The sequence below is a fragment of the Marmota monax genome, unplaced genomic scaffold (genome assembly GCF_021218885.2).
Source record: "Marmota monax isolate L192 unplaced genomic scaffold, Marmota_monax_Labrador192_F-V1.1 WCK01_AAM20220418_F8-fsc00011, whole genome shotgun sequence".
Lineage (NCBI taxonomy): Eukaryota > Metazoa > Chordata > Mammalia > Rodentia > Sciuridae > Marmota > Marmota monax.
Genome location: NW_026693082.1, coordinates 6,147,732 through 6,163,508, shown reverse-complemented (window position 1 = coordinate 6,163,508; position 15,777 = coordinate 6,147,732). Strand labels below are relative to the sequence as shown.

The 15,777-nt window shown below is 40.6% G+C and overlaps 1 protein-coding gene across 1 annotated transcript in view; it reads right to left on the bottom strand.

Moving 5' to 3' along the window:
- B3glct (beta 3-glucosyltransferase) overlaps positions 1-15,777 on the bottom strand; it is a 103,707-nt gene that overhangs the window by 68,278 nt on the left and 19,652 nt on the right. The window contains exons 2-4 of the mRNA XM_046454310.2: positions 14,712-14,752; positions 8,687-8,726; positions 1,850-1,959 (exon numbers count right to left, since the gene is read on the bottom strand). Of these exons, the coding sequence (XP_046310266.1) occupies positions 1,850-1,959; positions 8,687-8,726; positions 14,712-14,752 (191 nt within the window). The remainder of the gene's footprint in view (positions 1-1,849; positions 1,960-8,686; positions 8,727-14,711; positions 14,753-15,777) is intronic.

Genomic DNA, 15,777 nt, shown 5'->3' with positions numbered 1-15,777 from the left:
TGTCTGCCCCTCTCATGAGATCAGGAAGACCCAGTTTAAAAAATAAATAAATAAAAGTTAGGTTTCTGGACAAAGATGAATTTTAAACCTATGAGGCTCATCTAATCTCTGATTACCAAAAACAATAATCTGTCAAAAGCATGTAATTCTTTTCTCTCCCTGAGAAATTATAATGTTCCAAATGGGGCAACCTAGAGAGCTTGCTCTTGTAGGGATGCTGAGAGGTTTTTGAAGTTTATGTCAATCATTTAAAGACAAAATACAGTAAACCTTACTCTCAGCAATGTCTTTGTCTCAAATATTGTTAAGGATGCTTAACTCCATTGATATTTCTGACCCTTTATTTTCCAGCCCCCACCAAGAGAAGAAAGCAATCAGTCAAACATACATGTCTCTTGTCAAAAAAGTTCTTTGTTAAGAAAACTAAGAAACAGCATTTGAATACAGACAAATATACTGTCTTGAAGGCCATAGCAATCTGGTGCAAAGGTCCTGAAGGAAGTTTTTTTTTTTTCACTTGGTTAAAGAAGAAAGCACATATACAGCAATACACAAATCCCCCTTTATCTATGATCTAAATTACTGGAAATCAACCACAATTTTAAAATGTTACATGAAAAACTCCGTAAAAAAAAAACAATTCCTGAAGTTTTAAATTGTGCACCATTTTGAGTAGTATGATGAAATCTTGGGCTGTCTTCCTGAGTCCTTCCTAGGACATGAATCATTCCTTTGTCCAATATATCCTTGCTTTATATGCTACCCACCCACTAGTCACAATAGTCAACTTAGTTATCAGACTGACTGCTGTGGAATTATAGTGTTTGTGTTCAAGTAACCTTTACTTTACTTAATAACTATTAAGTGACTAGTGAGCAGGTAGCATATATAGCAAGGACACACTGGACAAAGGGATGGTTCATGTCCTAGGAGGACTAAGCAAAATAGTCCAAGATTTCATCATACTACTCAAAATGGTGCACAATTTAAAACAACAGTGGTGCTGACAATATTATTACAGTGCATTGCTGTAATTATTCTATTTTATTGTTTTTGTTGTTAATTTCTTACTGTGCCTAATTTACAAACTAAACTTCATCCTAAATATGTATGTAAAGGGAAAATATAGTATATAATTTGGTACTATTTGCAGTTTCAGGCATCCACTGGGGGTCTTGGAACACATTCCCACAAATAAAGGGGGACTCCTGTACAAGAAAGTAGATCTTCCTTTGTGTCAAACCTCACCATTATTCGTAGCAACTTTAGATTCAGCTCATGTCTATTTTAAATGTCATTAAAATGTACCTGTATGTATAGATTTTCCTCTCCATAATCCTTCTGGGATATTACATTATAAATCAAATCAAAGTTCAATTAATGACATCCAATTAAAAAACAGATTAAGAGGCTCACAGAGAGAGCACCACACTAAGATTAATGAAAATGTTATTTCAACATGAAAATTGCCTTTAGAACTTGTTACCAAAATTCTGAATAATAATTATCTCTATTTTAAGTCCTGCCTTTAAAAAGTCATTTCTTCTACTTTGTTTTATTAGACTTCATGGCAAAGCCATACAAAGCCCTACACGATTGTATAATTCTAGGTTAAATACATATATAAATATTATACACACATGCACAATAATTTAGTATATGATGCTTTGAGCATTAGGAATTAAGGAGAGCATTTTCAACAACAAAGAGTCAATATTAAATAAGCCAAATGAGTCAGATGAGTTACTCTCATCTAAATAAAATTGATTTTCTACAGATTTGGTGTTTGGGAAAACATAAAATATATGAAGAAATATATAATTAGACACTCCAAACCATCTCCACATACCTGTGTAAGATTTGCAGCCTCTTTTAAGATGATCTTTTTCAATTGCTCTGCTTTCTTTGCATGAAAAGAATTACTTTGGCTCTGGATGACAAATACAATTTCTTTTAAGTCTAGAACCAAAAAAAAAAAAAATTTTTTTCAGGTATTTTAAAACAATGTTTGAAATAAACTTGAAAATAAGTAAGGGGGAAAAAAAACAGCATCAACTACAAAATAATCCTTCCAGGCAATGAACTCTCAGCAGGGGAAATCTATTTATATAAAATTTCAGAGACAAACCTTTTAAACTGGTTTCTGAAATGAACTTCCTAGAAGTTAGCAAGTAAATAAGCTCACTGTACTAGACCAAGGCTGTGGTAACAAATGGAGAATGTGCTCCTGCATCTGTCAAAAAGAATGTGCCAAAGTTCGAAAGTGACTAGAATAACCACTTCCCTAGTGACTGAAAATCCCACAACCACATACTCCCGCGCTGTGCTGCTATTGTCATGGGTTGAAGTATGTCCCCAAAACACTTAGGTTGAAGTTCTCACCCTCAGAGCCCAGAATGTGACCTTATGGCATTGAATCTTTACAGAGGCAATCAAGTTAAATGAGGTCGTTAGTGTGGGCCCTAATCCAATAGGATCAGGGTCCTTATAAAAAGTGAAAATTTGGACACTGAGGTGACATGTGGAGAAAAGTGGTATGAAAACATGTGGAGAAGATGACCATCCACAATCCAGGGAGAGAGGCCTGGGACAGACTCTTCCTCAGAGCCCGCAGAGGAAACCAGCCCCGTCAGCACCTTGGTCTTGGACTTGCAGCCTCCAGAATTGGGAGATGATAAATATCTGATTAAGCCACCCATTCTGGGACATTTTGTTATGCAGCCTATGCTATCTTTCTGTTTCGGTGACAAAACACCTAAGATAACAAACTTATAGGAGGAAGGATTTATTTGGGCTCATAGTTTTGAAAACTTCAGCCCGTGGCCACTGGCCCCTGTTGCTCTGGACCTCTGGTGGCACAGTACATCATGACATCCAGGAAACAAAGAGCCTTGAAGGACATGCCTCCAATAACCTACCTTCCTTCTCCACCTCTCAAAGGTCCCACCACCTCCCAGTGGCACCATAGTCTGGGGACCAAGTCTAACACAGGGGCCTGTGGGAGATAGTTCATACCTAAAGTAGAACATAGCCCTAATGAACCACTACTATGCCATTTTGAGAATGTTCTGGAGCCTTTTACAGTGACACTTAACAGTGAATACATATGTCCCATGAGTTCACAAGTATTTGTAAATAAATGCCTCAATCATCCCTACCATACATCACAAGGAACTTAGCCAGATTAGAGGTTCTCTCCAGGCAGACAGCTGCAAAAATGAACAACCACAGGCACTGGCCAAAGTGCCACACAAAAGCCCATGACCATACCCCAGCAGCATCTGCCAGCCCGCGAGGGCCCACTTTAAGAGGGTCCAGTCTTTTACAATAGCAAGCAAAACCCTAGGATGTCATGCCCACCTAGCGGGGACAATTCCCAGAGGTCCTGCCATTAGAGGCAGATGCTCAAGCCATATACTTAAGAAGCACATTGGGCCGCTGAGGTTCTGAACTCATAATACAGGAATAGATAGAAACAGCCATGGTGTTATCACCCTGCCACCAAACAAGGGTGTGGGAAGAAAGAAGATGTCACATATATTGTGACCTCCAGCCACATGTATAGCAGACCAATACAAGGGACCTTCTTCCCACCACAAGCCTGTCTCCTTAACACCTCTGCTCAAGGACACTAATTTGTTGTTTTGTTTTGTTTTGGACCATGGATTGAACCCAGGGATGCTTAGCCACCAAGCCACAATTCTGGCCCTTTTTTATATTTTATTAGAGAGAGGGCCTCACTGAGTTGCTTAAAGCCTCACTAAGTTGCTGAGCCTGGCTTTGAACTCACGATCCTCCTGCCTCAGCCTCCTACGTAGCTGGGATTACAGGGATGTGTGTCACCACCAGGCCCAATTTGGTTTTAATTGTATTCCACTGTGTCTTTTTGTTCTTATGTTTGGTTCTATAGTTCCATTCATTTCTTCACTCACTCAAATATTCATACAACAGACAGCTCTGCAGTGAGCCACCTAGTTCCTAAAAATAATCTGAAATGTTCCTTGGTTAAAACTCAATAAAAAATTTAAAAGGAAATGCTGAACAACCTACTGAATATGACCTAATTCCTTCCCTTTAGGAGTTTAGGTAAACATAACCATTCCATCTACTTTGAATCGACTTCTTGGCTCTGTGCACCAAATACATGGATAAAGCTTAAAGGGGTGTTTCACATTTCAACTGAAATGTTATCTTCGATCCACTATATCTAAAACATTAATATAAGGTGGCATATCAAAATAGAAGTGATAAAAATTTATTTTTATAAGAATGGAGCTTCAGGGGATAATTTTTTCAATATTTAATAAGGTGATGCACATGACCCAGAAATTCCACTCCTATTAATCATCCTTGAAAATCTCTCATGTGTATACAAGGACATATAAAAAGAGTGTTCACAGTGGCATTGTATAAAAGGAAAAAAAAAAGAAAGCAACCCAAATATCCACTAACAAGATATATAAATCAGAATACTACATAGCAGTAAAAAGTAACTAGCACTCTGAGCATAAAGTAGCCACATGTAAAAATTAACTAGCATGATATGTATCAATCCATATACTGTGGTTGAATACCAAAAAGATAATCCTGGGGAAAAAAACCAAATTGCTTAAGAATAACAATATAAATCACAGTTTGCAAATATAGAACAAGAAATACACAAAAGTGGATCTATATTATATGTAGGCATTCATATCATGTAAAAGTATAAAAGATTATATGAGAATGATAAACACTGCATGAAGATAACGGTTAACAGGCTTTGGCTGTAGCAGTAGTGCTGTGTTTCTTAATCTAAGTGGAAGATACATGGATATTCAGTATCTCCGTATTTATGCCTTTTCATGTGTTCAAATTGTTTCATAATAAAATCTTCAAAAGAATAGAAGATCTGTCTGTCAAAAAGTTGACCCTACCTGTACCATGGTAACTGACTCTTGATGCTTCTACCAGCCCAGCAAATTTCTCATTGTTCTCACAAAGACCACAGTTCTTCCATGCAGGGAAGAGATCTTATAAGAACAAAAGCAAATTCTTCCCCTTTTCATATATCTGAGTCATGCCTGTGAATTTCTGCCATTCATTTTTTAACACAACTACTAAGAAACCACCCTCACCCCTTCCTTTTTATGTACTCCAATCTTGCATGCTACATGCATTTATTCAGCAACCATCTTCCAAGTGCCCACTAAGTGCAAGGCTCTGGAATGCACAGATGAATGAGCCCAGTAACAGCAATGAAATGTCTGAGCCTAAAGCTCAGAAGTCAGGCTGTGATAACCACACCAGGAGCTGGAAAGCCAGAGCTAAGCCCAGGGTACTAGGGGAGCATGCATGGGAAGCAGGTGAGGCTGGGTCAAGAAACGATCCTGGAAAGAGGGATTTCCACTGTTCCCTTCAAAACGCTGCGGTGTTCTGCTGTCTCACACACAGAGGGTAGCAGATCATTAGGGAAGGAAAACAAGGGGTTATTACAGAGCTGGCAGCCTGCCTTATTTCTGTAGCATTCCTGAGTACCTACCCAGAGAATCTGGCAGGCCCTCTGAAAAAAAGAATGAGAAGCACTGTGGGTGATAAAGTTAGAGAGAGAGTCAGACTCAGCCCCACCAGATCACGAAGGACTTATATTCTGTGCTATGAGGCTTGGAATGCAAATGAACTGCCTTTAAACTGGCTAGGGTCTTAGGAGCTAAGTGTGGCTGCAGGCAGCAGGGTCTGCCGATAGGAGGGAATGAGGCCACTATGTCCTGGGGACAGGCACAAAAAGAAGGGATGGGGGGAGACCTTCCCTGCAGAGAGAGCGGGGAAGGCTTGGAACAGAGAGTTGAATTTAGGACTCTGAAAATATTAACAGTTGGAACTGGCTAAGAAATAGGATGCATGTTGGAGAGTTATTTCAGGGCCAAGGCTAAAGAGGAAGGGGGCACCTGACATTCATGAATAACAGAAGATCACTAACATGCTCTTCAGCCCCAACCCACTCCAGGGAATAATCAGGCTGGTAGAGTTTAGTTAGTGCTAAAAAACAGCTTACATGCTTAAATCCCAGCAGTTCTTTACATCAGCACCAAGAACTATTTTCTGACATACAAACTAGTCCCTCCCTCAACCGAATCACATTCTGGCCAAGTCCAGGTCCCAGAGTTCATCTGGGCAGCCATTTTCTCTGTTGATGCCATTCAGCCGCCGGACTCTCAGGTTCCCACTGCCCACTGGACACAGCTGAATAAGACGATTGTACTATTTCCTTTGCATCTTGGTGGCACTTCTCTGAACTCACTGCAACTCGCCTTCAGCAAACACTGGCACAATCTGTGACAGACTGCCATCATTTCTCCTCCGACAATGTGCAATAAATGGGCTGCATGTTAAGTGCCTGATAATGGCTATCAATGTGACAGGCTAGAAGAAGGGGAAGATAAAGATTTAGTCAAGGATATGGAAAGGACCAAGGAGATACTGCAGCTAACAGTGGGCTGCAGAGAAAATTCAGGAAAGGCAACAGGGCCAAGGGTAAAGTTAGAAAAGGATGCTTGGAAGAGAAACAACTTCATCTGTGGCTGAGCACCCATTGGAGAGGGGCCAAGCACTCAGAAATGACCCCGTAGAATGGATTTCATCATACTGGTGCTTTTCTGATGAGAAATCAATACAGTTTCTTCTGAAAAAGGTGACTAACAAGTAGCCTTATGATCTATAACTGAGGGGTAACGTGCATACAGACATACACACCCATACACAGGAAGAACTACTCCAAGTGTGTCTTCCTTAGCAAGAGCAATTGCACACTAGTGAGTCGACTGATTAGGCAGTGAGCCAAAAGAGGAAAAATGACCAACTGGTGTATGAAGGCTGTAACCTGCTCTGAGTATTGTGAGCCTAGAGTTGAGGCACTCTGGCTTTTCTGATGACACCATGACTATGACAGTATTGCTTTTTAGTAGCCTCCTAGTCCTATAGGTGCACAGGAAAACTTGGGAGAAAGAAGCCCCCTGGGTCTTTTTCAGATGAACTGATACCAAGTTGGGTATCACCATGATTTGCAGTTTGCAGTTGTAAGATTGTCAATTTACTTGTCCAAGGTAACTTCCCCTGGGTAGTTTCAAGCTCATGTTGCGGACTCAGGTCTCTAAACACAAGCACTATGAGGAGACCCAACAGCTCCCATGAAATAAACCTACAAATATCCAAAAACACCAGTGGGGGCAGCAGAGAGAAATCTCCTCGTGGGAAGGAGCAGCTGAACCAAAGGGAATGTTGTAACAGAAGAAAAAACAATGAACAGACATGGCCCCTTAAATGCAGCTACTCTCAGAGCCCACAGACCCTGAACCTTGCCCCCATAGGCCCCAGATGCACCTCCCCTTCCATGTGCAGGGGTGGGGAGGTAGCTTCCTGCTCTTCTGCATCCTCCGAATCCAGGCTCAGGAAGGAAAGGCCTAGAAAGGAGAGCGTTCCCTCTCCTTGTTATCCAAAGCTTGTCTTCCAGATCTTCATGGCCTACCCTGGGATGAAGGACAAGGACAAAATTCACACTCCTGGAGGTCAGGCCCACTCCAACTTCCAGAGGTGCAGCCTTGCCCTCTGTCCACACACGAGATGACATTAACAGGTGACTAAACTTATGGTCGCATCCCTAAGGATAATTGCAACATGCTGGGATGGGAAGTACCAACAACGGCTTAGATGGGCTGTGAGAGAAGGGCGGTGTGTCACAAAGGAGGGAGGAGCAACTTTCGGGCCAGAGTCCCTCAGATGAGTCTGAGGATGTGACTGAACTGACCCTAAAGGGCACACAGCCATCCACCAGTCAAGGACGGAGCCCGGCTCTAGAAGAACACAGCATGAGCAAAGGCCACAGCTGGTCCTCTTTTCCCACTAAGTACGAGTCTCTGCTATGGTGTGGATATCTTTTGAATGTGTCCCTCAAAGGCTCATGATCTGGAGGCTTGGTCCCCAGAGAGGCAGGGCTGTGAAGTGGTAAGATCTTTCAGAGGTGGAGCCTAATGGGAGGTGGTTATGTCATTGGGGTGCTGCCCTCAGAAGAGATCAATGTAGCTCTCCTGAGGGCCCAGTTAATTCCTCTGAGAATGAGCTGCTATAAAAGAGTGAGCCCAACTTCTGAAACTTTCTGGCTTTCTATCTTGCCATGTGACATTTGCTTCTCCCACTCATCCCTGCCATGATACCATCTGCCATGATCTGATGCAGCCAAGGGGGGCCCTCACCAGAGTCAGAACAAATGGAACCTCATGTACTGGGACTTTCAGCCTCCAGAACTATGAACTAAATAAAGATTTTTTATCCATAAATACTCATCCTCAGGTATTTTGTTGTAGCAACAGAAAATGAACTAACACAGCCCCTAATAACAGAGACTATGTCTTGTCCTGCTCTGCACCCCGCTCAGCACCCACCAGGCATGATGCTATACCCTCATGAAAGCTCAGTGAGTGATGGCTGAGGGAATTAAATCTAAGACTTTAATAGTTACCTCTAGCACCTATCATATGCCAATATGCCAGTCTGAAAAGCGTTCTCCCCACCTCTGCATAATAGGAAAGAGTATTTGAACAATAAAATTTATCCCATAAGTAAAAACAGAAAAAAAATCTACTATCTATGAAATATAATGTACAAAAATTTACCTACATACACTCTTAGGTTAAAAAAAAAAATCACTTACCTATGCCATTTTTTCTTGATATCCCACTTTTCTTCAAATCCTATGTTTAAAATAAAAGAGAAAATGATAAATCTCATCGAATAACAAGAGCTAGCAATCTATGGATAAATATGTATGGTACATATTAACACTTAGGGGGAAGACTTGAAGATAGAAGCTTGGAAACACTTTCCTAAAGAAAGAAGACCACAACATAAGGTGGGAAAGCAGCATCGGAGTACTTCCGCCTCACCCAGAAGTGCTGAATCAGAACTGCGCTTCTCTTACATGATCCTGGGCAAATCGCTTAATTGAGCTGAAGCTCTTTCCTCCTGTGTAGGATGATGTTCTTTGAAAGTTAATTTTAGAAACCTTGTCAACTCTAAAGCATCACAAACCGATTAGAGACAGTCCCCTTACTGGCAGGGTATTCCTCATGAAAAAGTGCTCTTTGGGAATTTGGACCTACTGTCACCAGGAGGGTTCCCACCACCTTCTCTGCTTCCTGCAAAGCAGCCCTAGGGGCCTACACAGGGCAGCAGAGGAGGTCAGCTGATAGTAGTGGCTATGGCTTGAATATGCTCCCCCAAAAGCACATGTTGAAAACTTCATCCTCAGTGCAACAGTGTTGGGAGATGGAACCCTTAATAGGTGATTAGGGCTCAGCCCTCACAAATGGGTTCATGTCATTAGTGTGGGTTCATGTCATTAAGAGTGAGTTGTTATAAATCCTGGTTCAGTCCTTTGCTCTCACACATGCTCTCTTGCCCTGCTGCCTTCCACCATGGGATGACTCTAGCAAAAAAAGCCCTCACTGGATGCCCCCACCTTGGACTTCAAAGCCTCCAGAACTGTGAGAAGTTCTTTACAAATGACCAGTCTCAGGTATTTTGTCAAGATAGTACCACACACAGTCACAAGTATAAAAGAGGAACTTTGGAGCTGGCAATCTCCAGACACAGAAATCTGGATGCTGCCACAGACATACCTGGTTCTGACCCTATGCAATTCAAGGAGGAACTCTCCAAGAGATTCTTTGACAAACTACAAGGAATCAGCAGCTGAATCTGCCATTTCTGTTATCTCCTCCACAGACTGAAAAGGCGTTTTCTTCTTAATTGCCCTTTCCACTCTCAACAGCCACATGCTGTAATTACCTGGATGGTGGCAAATATCCCTCAATTTCCTTCACACACTGCACTAAGGATTGATTGTGAGCCTCTGCCATCAAAACCAGGAGCAGCTTAAAAGCCAAGATACAGCCACAAAGCAGTGTGTCCTTTAAGAATGCCAAAGAGGCAGGGACAATAGGCAGGGAGGCGGGAGAGCTAAACGCAGGGGAATGACAACTTCACATGGCATTTTACAAAATTATCTTTGTCTCAAGACTAGACATGCCACTGAGCCAGGGAAGAATTCACAGTTAGGTGCTTATTTGTTAGATCTCAGGATCTAATGTCACTTAATCCTGATAAAAGAGGCTTTTGGAAGAACCCACTTAAAAAGCCCAGAGAGTTTAACCTACATCTCTAAATGTAGGGAGCCAAAGCCAGGTTAGATCTTAAGTAAGTGATAATAGACTCCCTGCACGAAATCCCCTAAATGCCACACCTGATCAGAACCACCTGCTGTTGGGGGCTGGGAGCACTGACCTTGGCTCAGGGCATCACTGCTTCCCACCATTAACCTTAGGCTTGCCCTTGAACCAAAGCTGCCTGTTCCTTGCAAGGCCACAAATTTGGCTGCCAGATAAAGCTCACAGAAAGGTCCAATGTTACCATCTAGAAAGAGCACTGGAGCTGATTAAATCCAGCACAGCCCTTTCACCAACAAGACAATCCTTTATCATAAGGAAGATAAAGGAATTTTCCAGGGCCCAAGTCACTAGCCACAAAACCCGGATGAAAGTTAAGCCCTCTGTAATGCCCCTTCCTCACACCACCATGCACGCACAGCCTTGCCCAGAGGCGTCCTTTAGATATGAACCTATTTTGAGAGTAAGCTAAAACTAACATCTACAACAGAAGTCACCTTTAACAACACATTGAAAGACAAAAAAAAAAAAAAAAAAAAATAGCAGAACACAGTGCTTCCAGACCAACTTCAACAAATTGGGGCACCAGCTGAACTTTCCACCAGATAGCTTTGTGAAACCTAAGAACAGGAACCCAAATTATGTATCTCTAGTTGTTATTGAGCACTGTAGCTCAGATGGGCTGACACAATAGCTAGGAAATGATTAGCTATTTCAAATGACTCAATCTGTAAACTGTTAAAATAAAACACCCGAGGAACGGTTGCATTAGGTGAACTGAAATGGAACCAGAATGGTCTTGAGTCATCTCCCCTTTGAGACAGAAAATGAGAGTAAATGAACAAACTGACAGAACATTTAAAATTCTGTCTTCAGCGCCCCTCGTGAATAGTCTTAGTTCTTTCTAAGAAGAAAGAAACACATGGCTTGTTTTATTATCTCTGCTGCCACATTTCTTATACTGACTATCAATATTAATCAGAATGTGCTCACAGTCAAGGTTGTATAAGTCAACTGAATTACCATTCAGACAGGAAAGACATTGGTTATTAATGCATTTACTCTGCCAACAGCTCCCACCCTAGCCAGGAACAGACACCCGTGTCACTCTTTTACATGGGTTTGATGTTTTTAAGCCACAATAGATTTGAATACATGCAATCAAAATATGCAATGCTTAATTTGTAACTTCTTCACAAAAACAAAGTATAACATGCTCAAAATATTTGGTATGTAATTTTTGATGATGAAAGGGAAATAAAATGCCATCTTCCAACCCTATCCTCACCACCCCCCTCTAGATTTTAAGTAAATTATTCCAGATGTGTTCTCAGTATTGCACCCAGTTGTAAGCTGGTCCTGTTCTCTAATTCTGCCTCCACCAATTACTGGGTCAGGCCTCAGTTTCTCATCTGGCTCCAATTCTTGTAATCATCATCATCTATTTCATATGACTTCAATTGCTACCACAAAAAGAAATTTAACTAGTGAAAGTAATCAGGTCTTTTACTTTGTTGCTTTGACTTGCCTAGGCAGAAGAGATTATTTAAGCAACCCCTTGAAAGGTTGCATAAGACATTTCGTGTTATTAGGTAAACAATTAGGACCTGTACTATTCTGAGTTACACACACACACACACACACACACTCACACACACCTTCATAACAGCCCTTTGAAGTAGATCCTCTTACCCCATCTTAGAGATGAGGAAGCTGAGAAACAGGGAGACTAAGTCCCACAATGTGGTGAAGAAGAGATGATGGCCCTTTGCCTCGAGTGTACACAATTAACCTCACACCACACAGGATGCAAAGACACCTGCCACCACAGGCTACAACAGCGCAGTCTGAAGGCAGGTGGACAGTCACAACTGAGGCAGCACCTACAGCCTGGAGTGGGCAGGCTTCCCTGAAACTGTCCATAGGTCAGACTCCAAGGTGGTTCAGGCATTAGGAACCTGACAGAGGAGAGAGCCCAGAGGTCGGGCCACAAATGTACATGAGGTCACCGGCAGCTCTCAGGATTTTGATAGGGAGCCAAACCCAATACCAATAGTGAGAGTACATATTGCTTGGGGGCAGAAACCCAGCCCAACTAGGATGGCCTGCATGGGACAAAAAGTCTAACATGGGGCCTCTGACTAAGGCAAGCATGAGGTGAGGTGAACTGGAGGCAGCTGCCTTGGGCCACAGTGGCGGGAAAGATCTCCATCAGTCCTGCTTGGGTGACAAATTAATGACAACAAAATTCAAGTGGTCAATATTCAGAGCCTTAAATTTTATCTCCAGGTTCAACTACAGATTTTGGACAACATTGTACAAACTAATTTTTCTCCATCTACCAGTTTCAGGTGTATTGATTATAGCATAGACATGTTATCATAGTCTCTGCTCATGGGAATAACAGCTATTTTGGCTGGGAAGCCGATGCATAGGTGCAATTAATGACAGCTTTCAAGTGCATCAATACCTTTGAACGAAAGATGACATTAAAATATAGGACTTGTTTATCTTTATTTATATTTACATATATACTTAAAGCAATATATACATTTATAATATTTGAAAAAATACCTTAAACTTATATTTAAAAGACTGCCCTATAATTTCTAAATTTATTAAACAAAACTTTAATTCCCTATTAATAATCATTAGATAGCACTTTACCATATTTCCCCACATAATCGTCACCACTGTATAACCATAACACTCCTGTTTTTTAATCAAAAAATTGGTTTATACCCTTTCACCATATAATCATTGCATGGTCTACTTCTGTTCCTCACCCACTAAAAGGTGAACAGAGCAGAGATGTATTCACAGTGGCACATGGATGCACATTTGTCTTCTCACCCACTGCCTAGAATGCTCAGCATGAGCACATCGTCAGAACATTAGAAAAAGGCCACTTGCATGGCTTTAGAGTGTTGCAGTACTAACAGTACACAGGTCTAATATGAGATAAGAAAATAGTGGTGCAAATCTTCAGACACGGAAGATTAAATTTTCGAAGTCCACAATTTGTAACACTATACTAAATTTTCTCAAGTGTAATATTTCAGCTATAATGTACTAATCAATAACAACTAATATGTTAACTTTTTTTTCAGACCAGAAAAATGTTCACTAAACAATCATGAAGAAATTATATGCATGGATTTGGACTATGCAATTTTGTTATTATTTATCCATAAGTATTCCGTGCATCCTAATCTTATACAAAGGGGAGTTTTGTAATAAATTATTTTTAAGTAACACCAGCACATTAAAAAAAAGAAAGAAAAGCTTCACATAATGGTCACAACTCACTTTTTTATGAAAAAATAAATCGTTGTAAAATCTGCAATGATTATATGGCAAATTATAGTAAATTTGTCATTAAATAACCTCAGAATTGCCAAATACATATTAGAATGCACAGGACTATATAACATAAAATAGTAAAGGGTGAAAAATTCAAGGATTCAGAAACTTAACTTCATTTCTTAATAATCACGTGACCTTCGTAAAAATCATTTAACTTCTCTAAGGCTTTATTTTCTCTGTTATATCTGGAAATATTTACTTTGTAATAACAGAATCATTGAGAAGATCAAATTAAATGAAATGTGTGAAGATGCTTTATTAGCCATAAAGAGTTTTAAAATCATAAGACATTACTGTTATCAGTTCCCCTATGGCAGAACCTCACAGTATAGTTAGACGAGATAAAACACATTTATACAAATTGTGGGGTAAGTCAGACTCAACAAAACCATAATTAATATGACAAAAACAAATTGTTTTGAACTGCTTCTTCTCTTTCTCGTGTGCTAAACTGGTCCCTTGCAAAGTGCAAACGGTAAACATTTAGACGAGGTTCTTGAACACAACCAATGATCAAAGCAAAGCAGCTCTGAGATTTGTTGCCCCCTCTCTGCTGGTCCCCCAGTCTGGTTTTTGATTCTGAGCATGCAAAGATTATGGCAGCTTGGTTGCCTTTGGGGTCTAAAACCCAGCATCCCCTCCCACCTTCAAGGTAACAGTAATCAGGCTCTTGACAGTCTAATGTACTAATGTACTAATCAATAACAACTAATGTGCTAACTTTTTTTTTTCAGACCAGAAAAATGTTCACTAAACTATCATGAAGAAATGATATGCATGGATTTACAAAGCAAAATCCTTTCACAGACTGAAAAATACTAAATATAATGTTAGGATAGAGTAAGACTGGAGAAAACTGGTGCTCAAGCAAGACTTCTAAAACGTCTACTGCCCATGCCAAATAACTTTGATCCTAAAATGATTTCAAAACCTAATGGATCTACTATGACTATGAAATGATTTTTTTTTTAAGCAAGTCTACCTGTAGGCTGCTGTTAGGGTTTCAAATCTATGTGAGTCAACATTACATTAATTTGTACAACAAAAGAAATACATCAACTACTTAAGGACAAAATCTTTACAGTTCCCATTAAATATAAAAGAGTCTCTGAGATGAGGGGCAGACAAGAACATTAGAATCAGTACCTTGACCTCTTTCTTTACATCTTCTGACATCGAAGCAAAAGCTGAAAAAAAAAGAGAAAAAAAAAAGGAATATTTTAAAATTAAAATAGCAATCTAGGTTTACTCTCACATTCAATAGTTTTGTTTATAATGAGGGGAAAAAAGAGACTTTCACAAGATACATTTTGCTCATTTTTAAGCAGCTGCATCTCTGCAAAGTAGTATTGTTGGCTTTTTTTCATCTCAGACCTAGAATTATTCATTGATGTGAAGTCAACCTGCTTGCACTACCAAGGAAAAGAAATACAACATCAAAGAAATTAAAATCTGTGTATGCCATTTGTGCTCATAAACCACACACAAACACACACACACAATATGTATACAAAATATTTCTTAGAAACCTTGATTCTGGTGCCTTCACAAGCAAAGGCAAATTCCTGAGAATCCAGGGGGAAGTACAAATTCCCACCCTTGCCATCACTACCAGAGCCTGGCAGGCAACAGAACTAATTTTGGAGTTTTTGTTTTGTTTTTGGGGGGTGGGGGTAGGAGTGCTGCAGGGTTAGAAGTGTAACACAGATGCCGCTGTTAGTGGGCAAGGAGAGTGTAGAGAACCCACTAAAGCCACAGGGCAGGAGTGAGGAGAATTAAAATCACTCCCCATTCAGAATGATTTAATGTTTTGAGTCAGAGCCCATAAATAGACAAAGATCTCCCTAGAGACACACTTGGGCTCTGCATTAAAAATATAAAGCAAAATGATAATCCAAACAGTCAAGAAGGTTAATGAACAAAAAAATAATACCTTCATTGTACAGTGCACTTTTCCTGAAGAGCCCAGCGGCAAGCATTGCAAAGCCTTAGCTTTCTCCAGTCAGCATTCCCAGGGAGAATGGGCAATGCCAAGGTGCAGGAATGCACTTAAAGAATCAGAGCAGCGATACCATGGAGCAGTGATGTAGTCCAAGAAGTGTCAGAGGTAGAGCAGCCTGAGGGCAGGGAGACCCCACTCAGAGGGGAGTGGGGTCTCCCTTCCACCTAATACCTCCTTGCCCCCAGACATCCATTGCCTCAAATTCCCCAT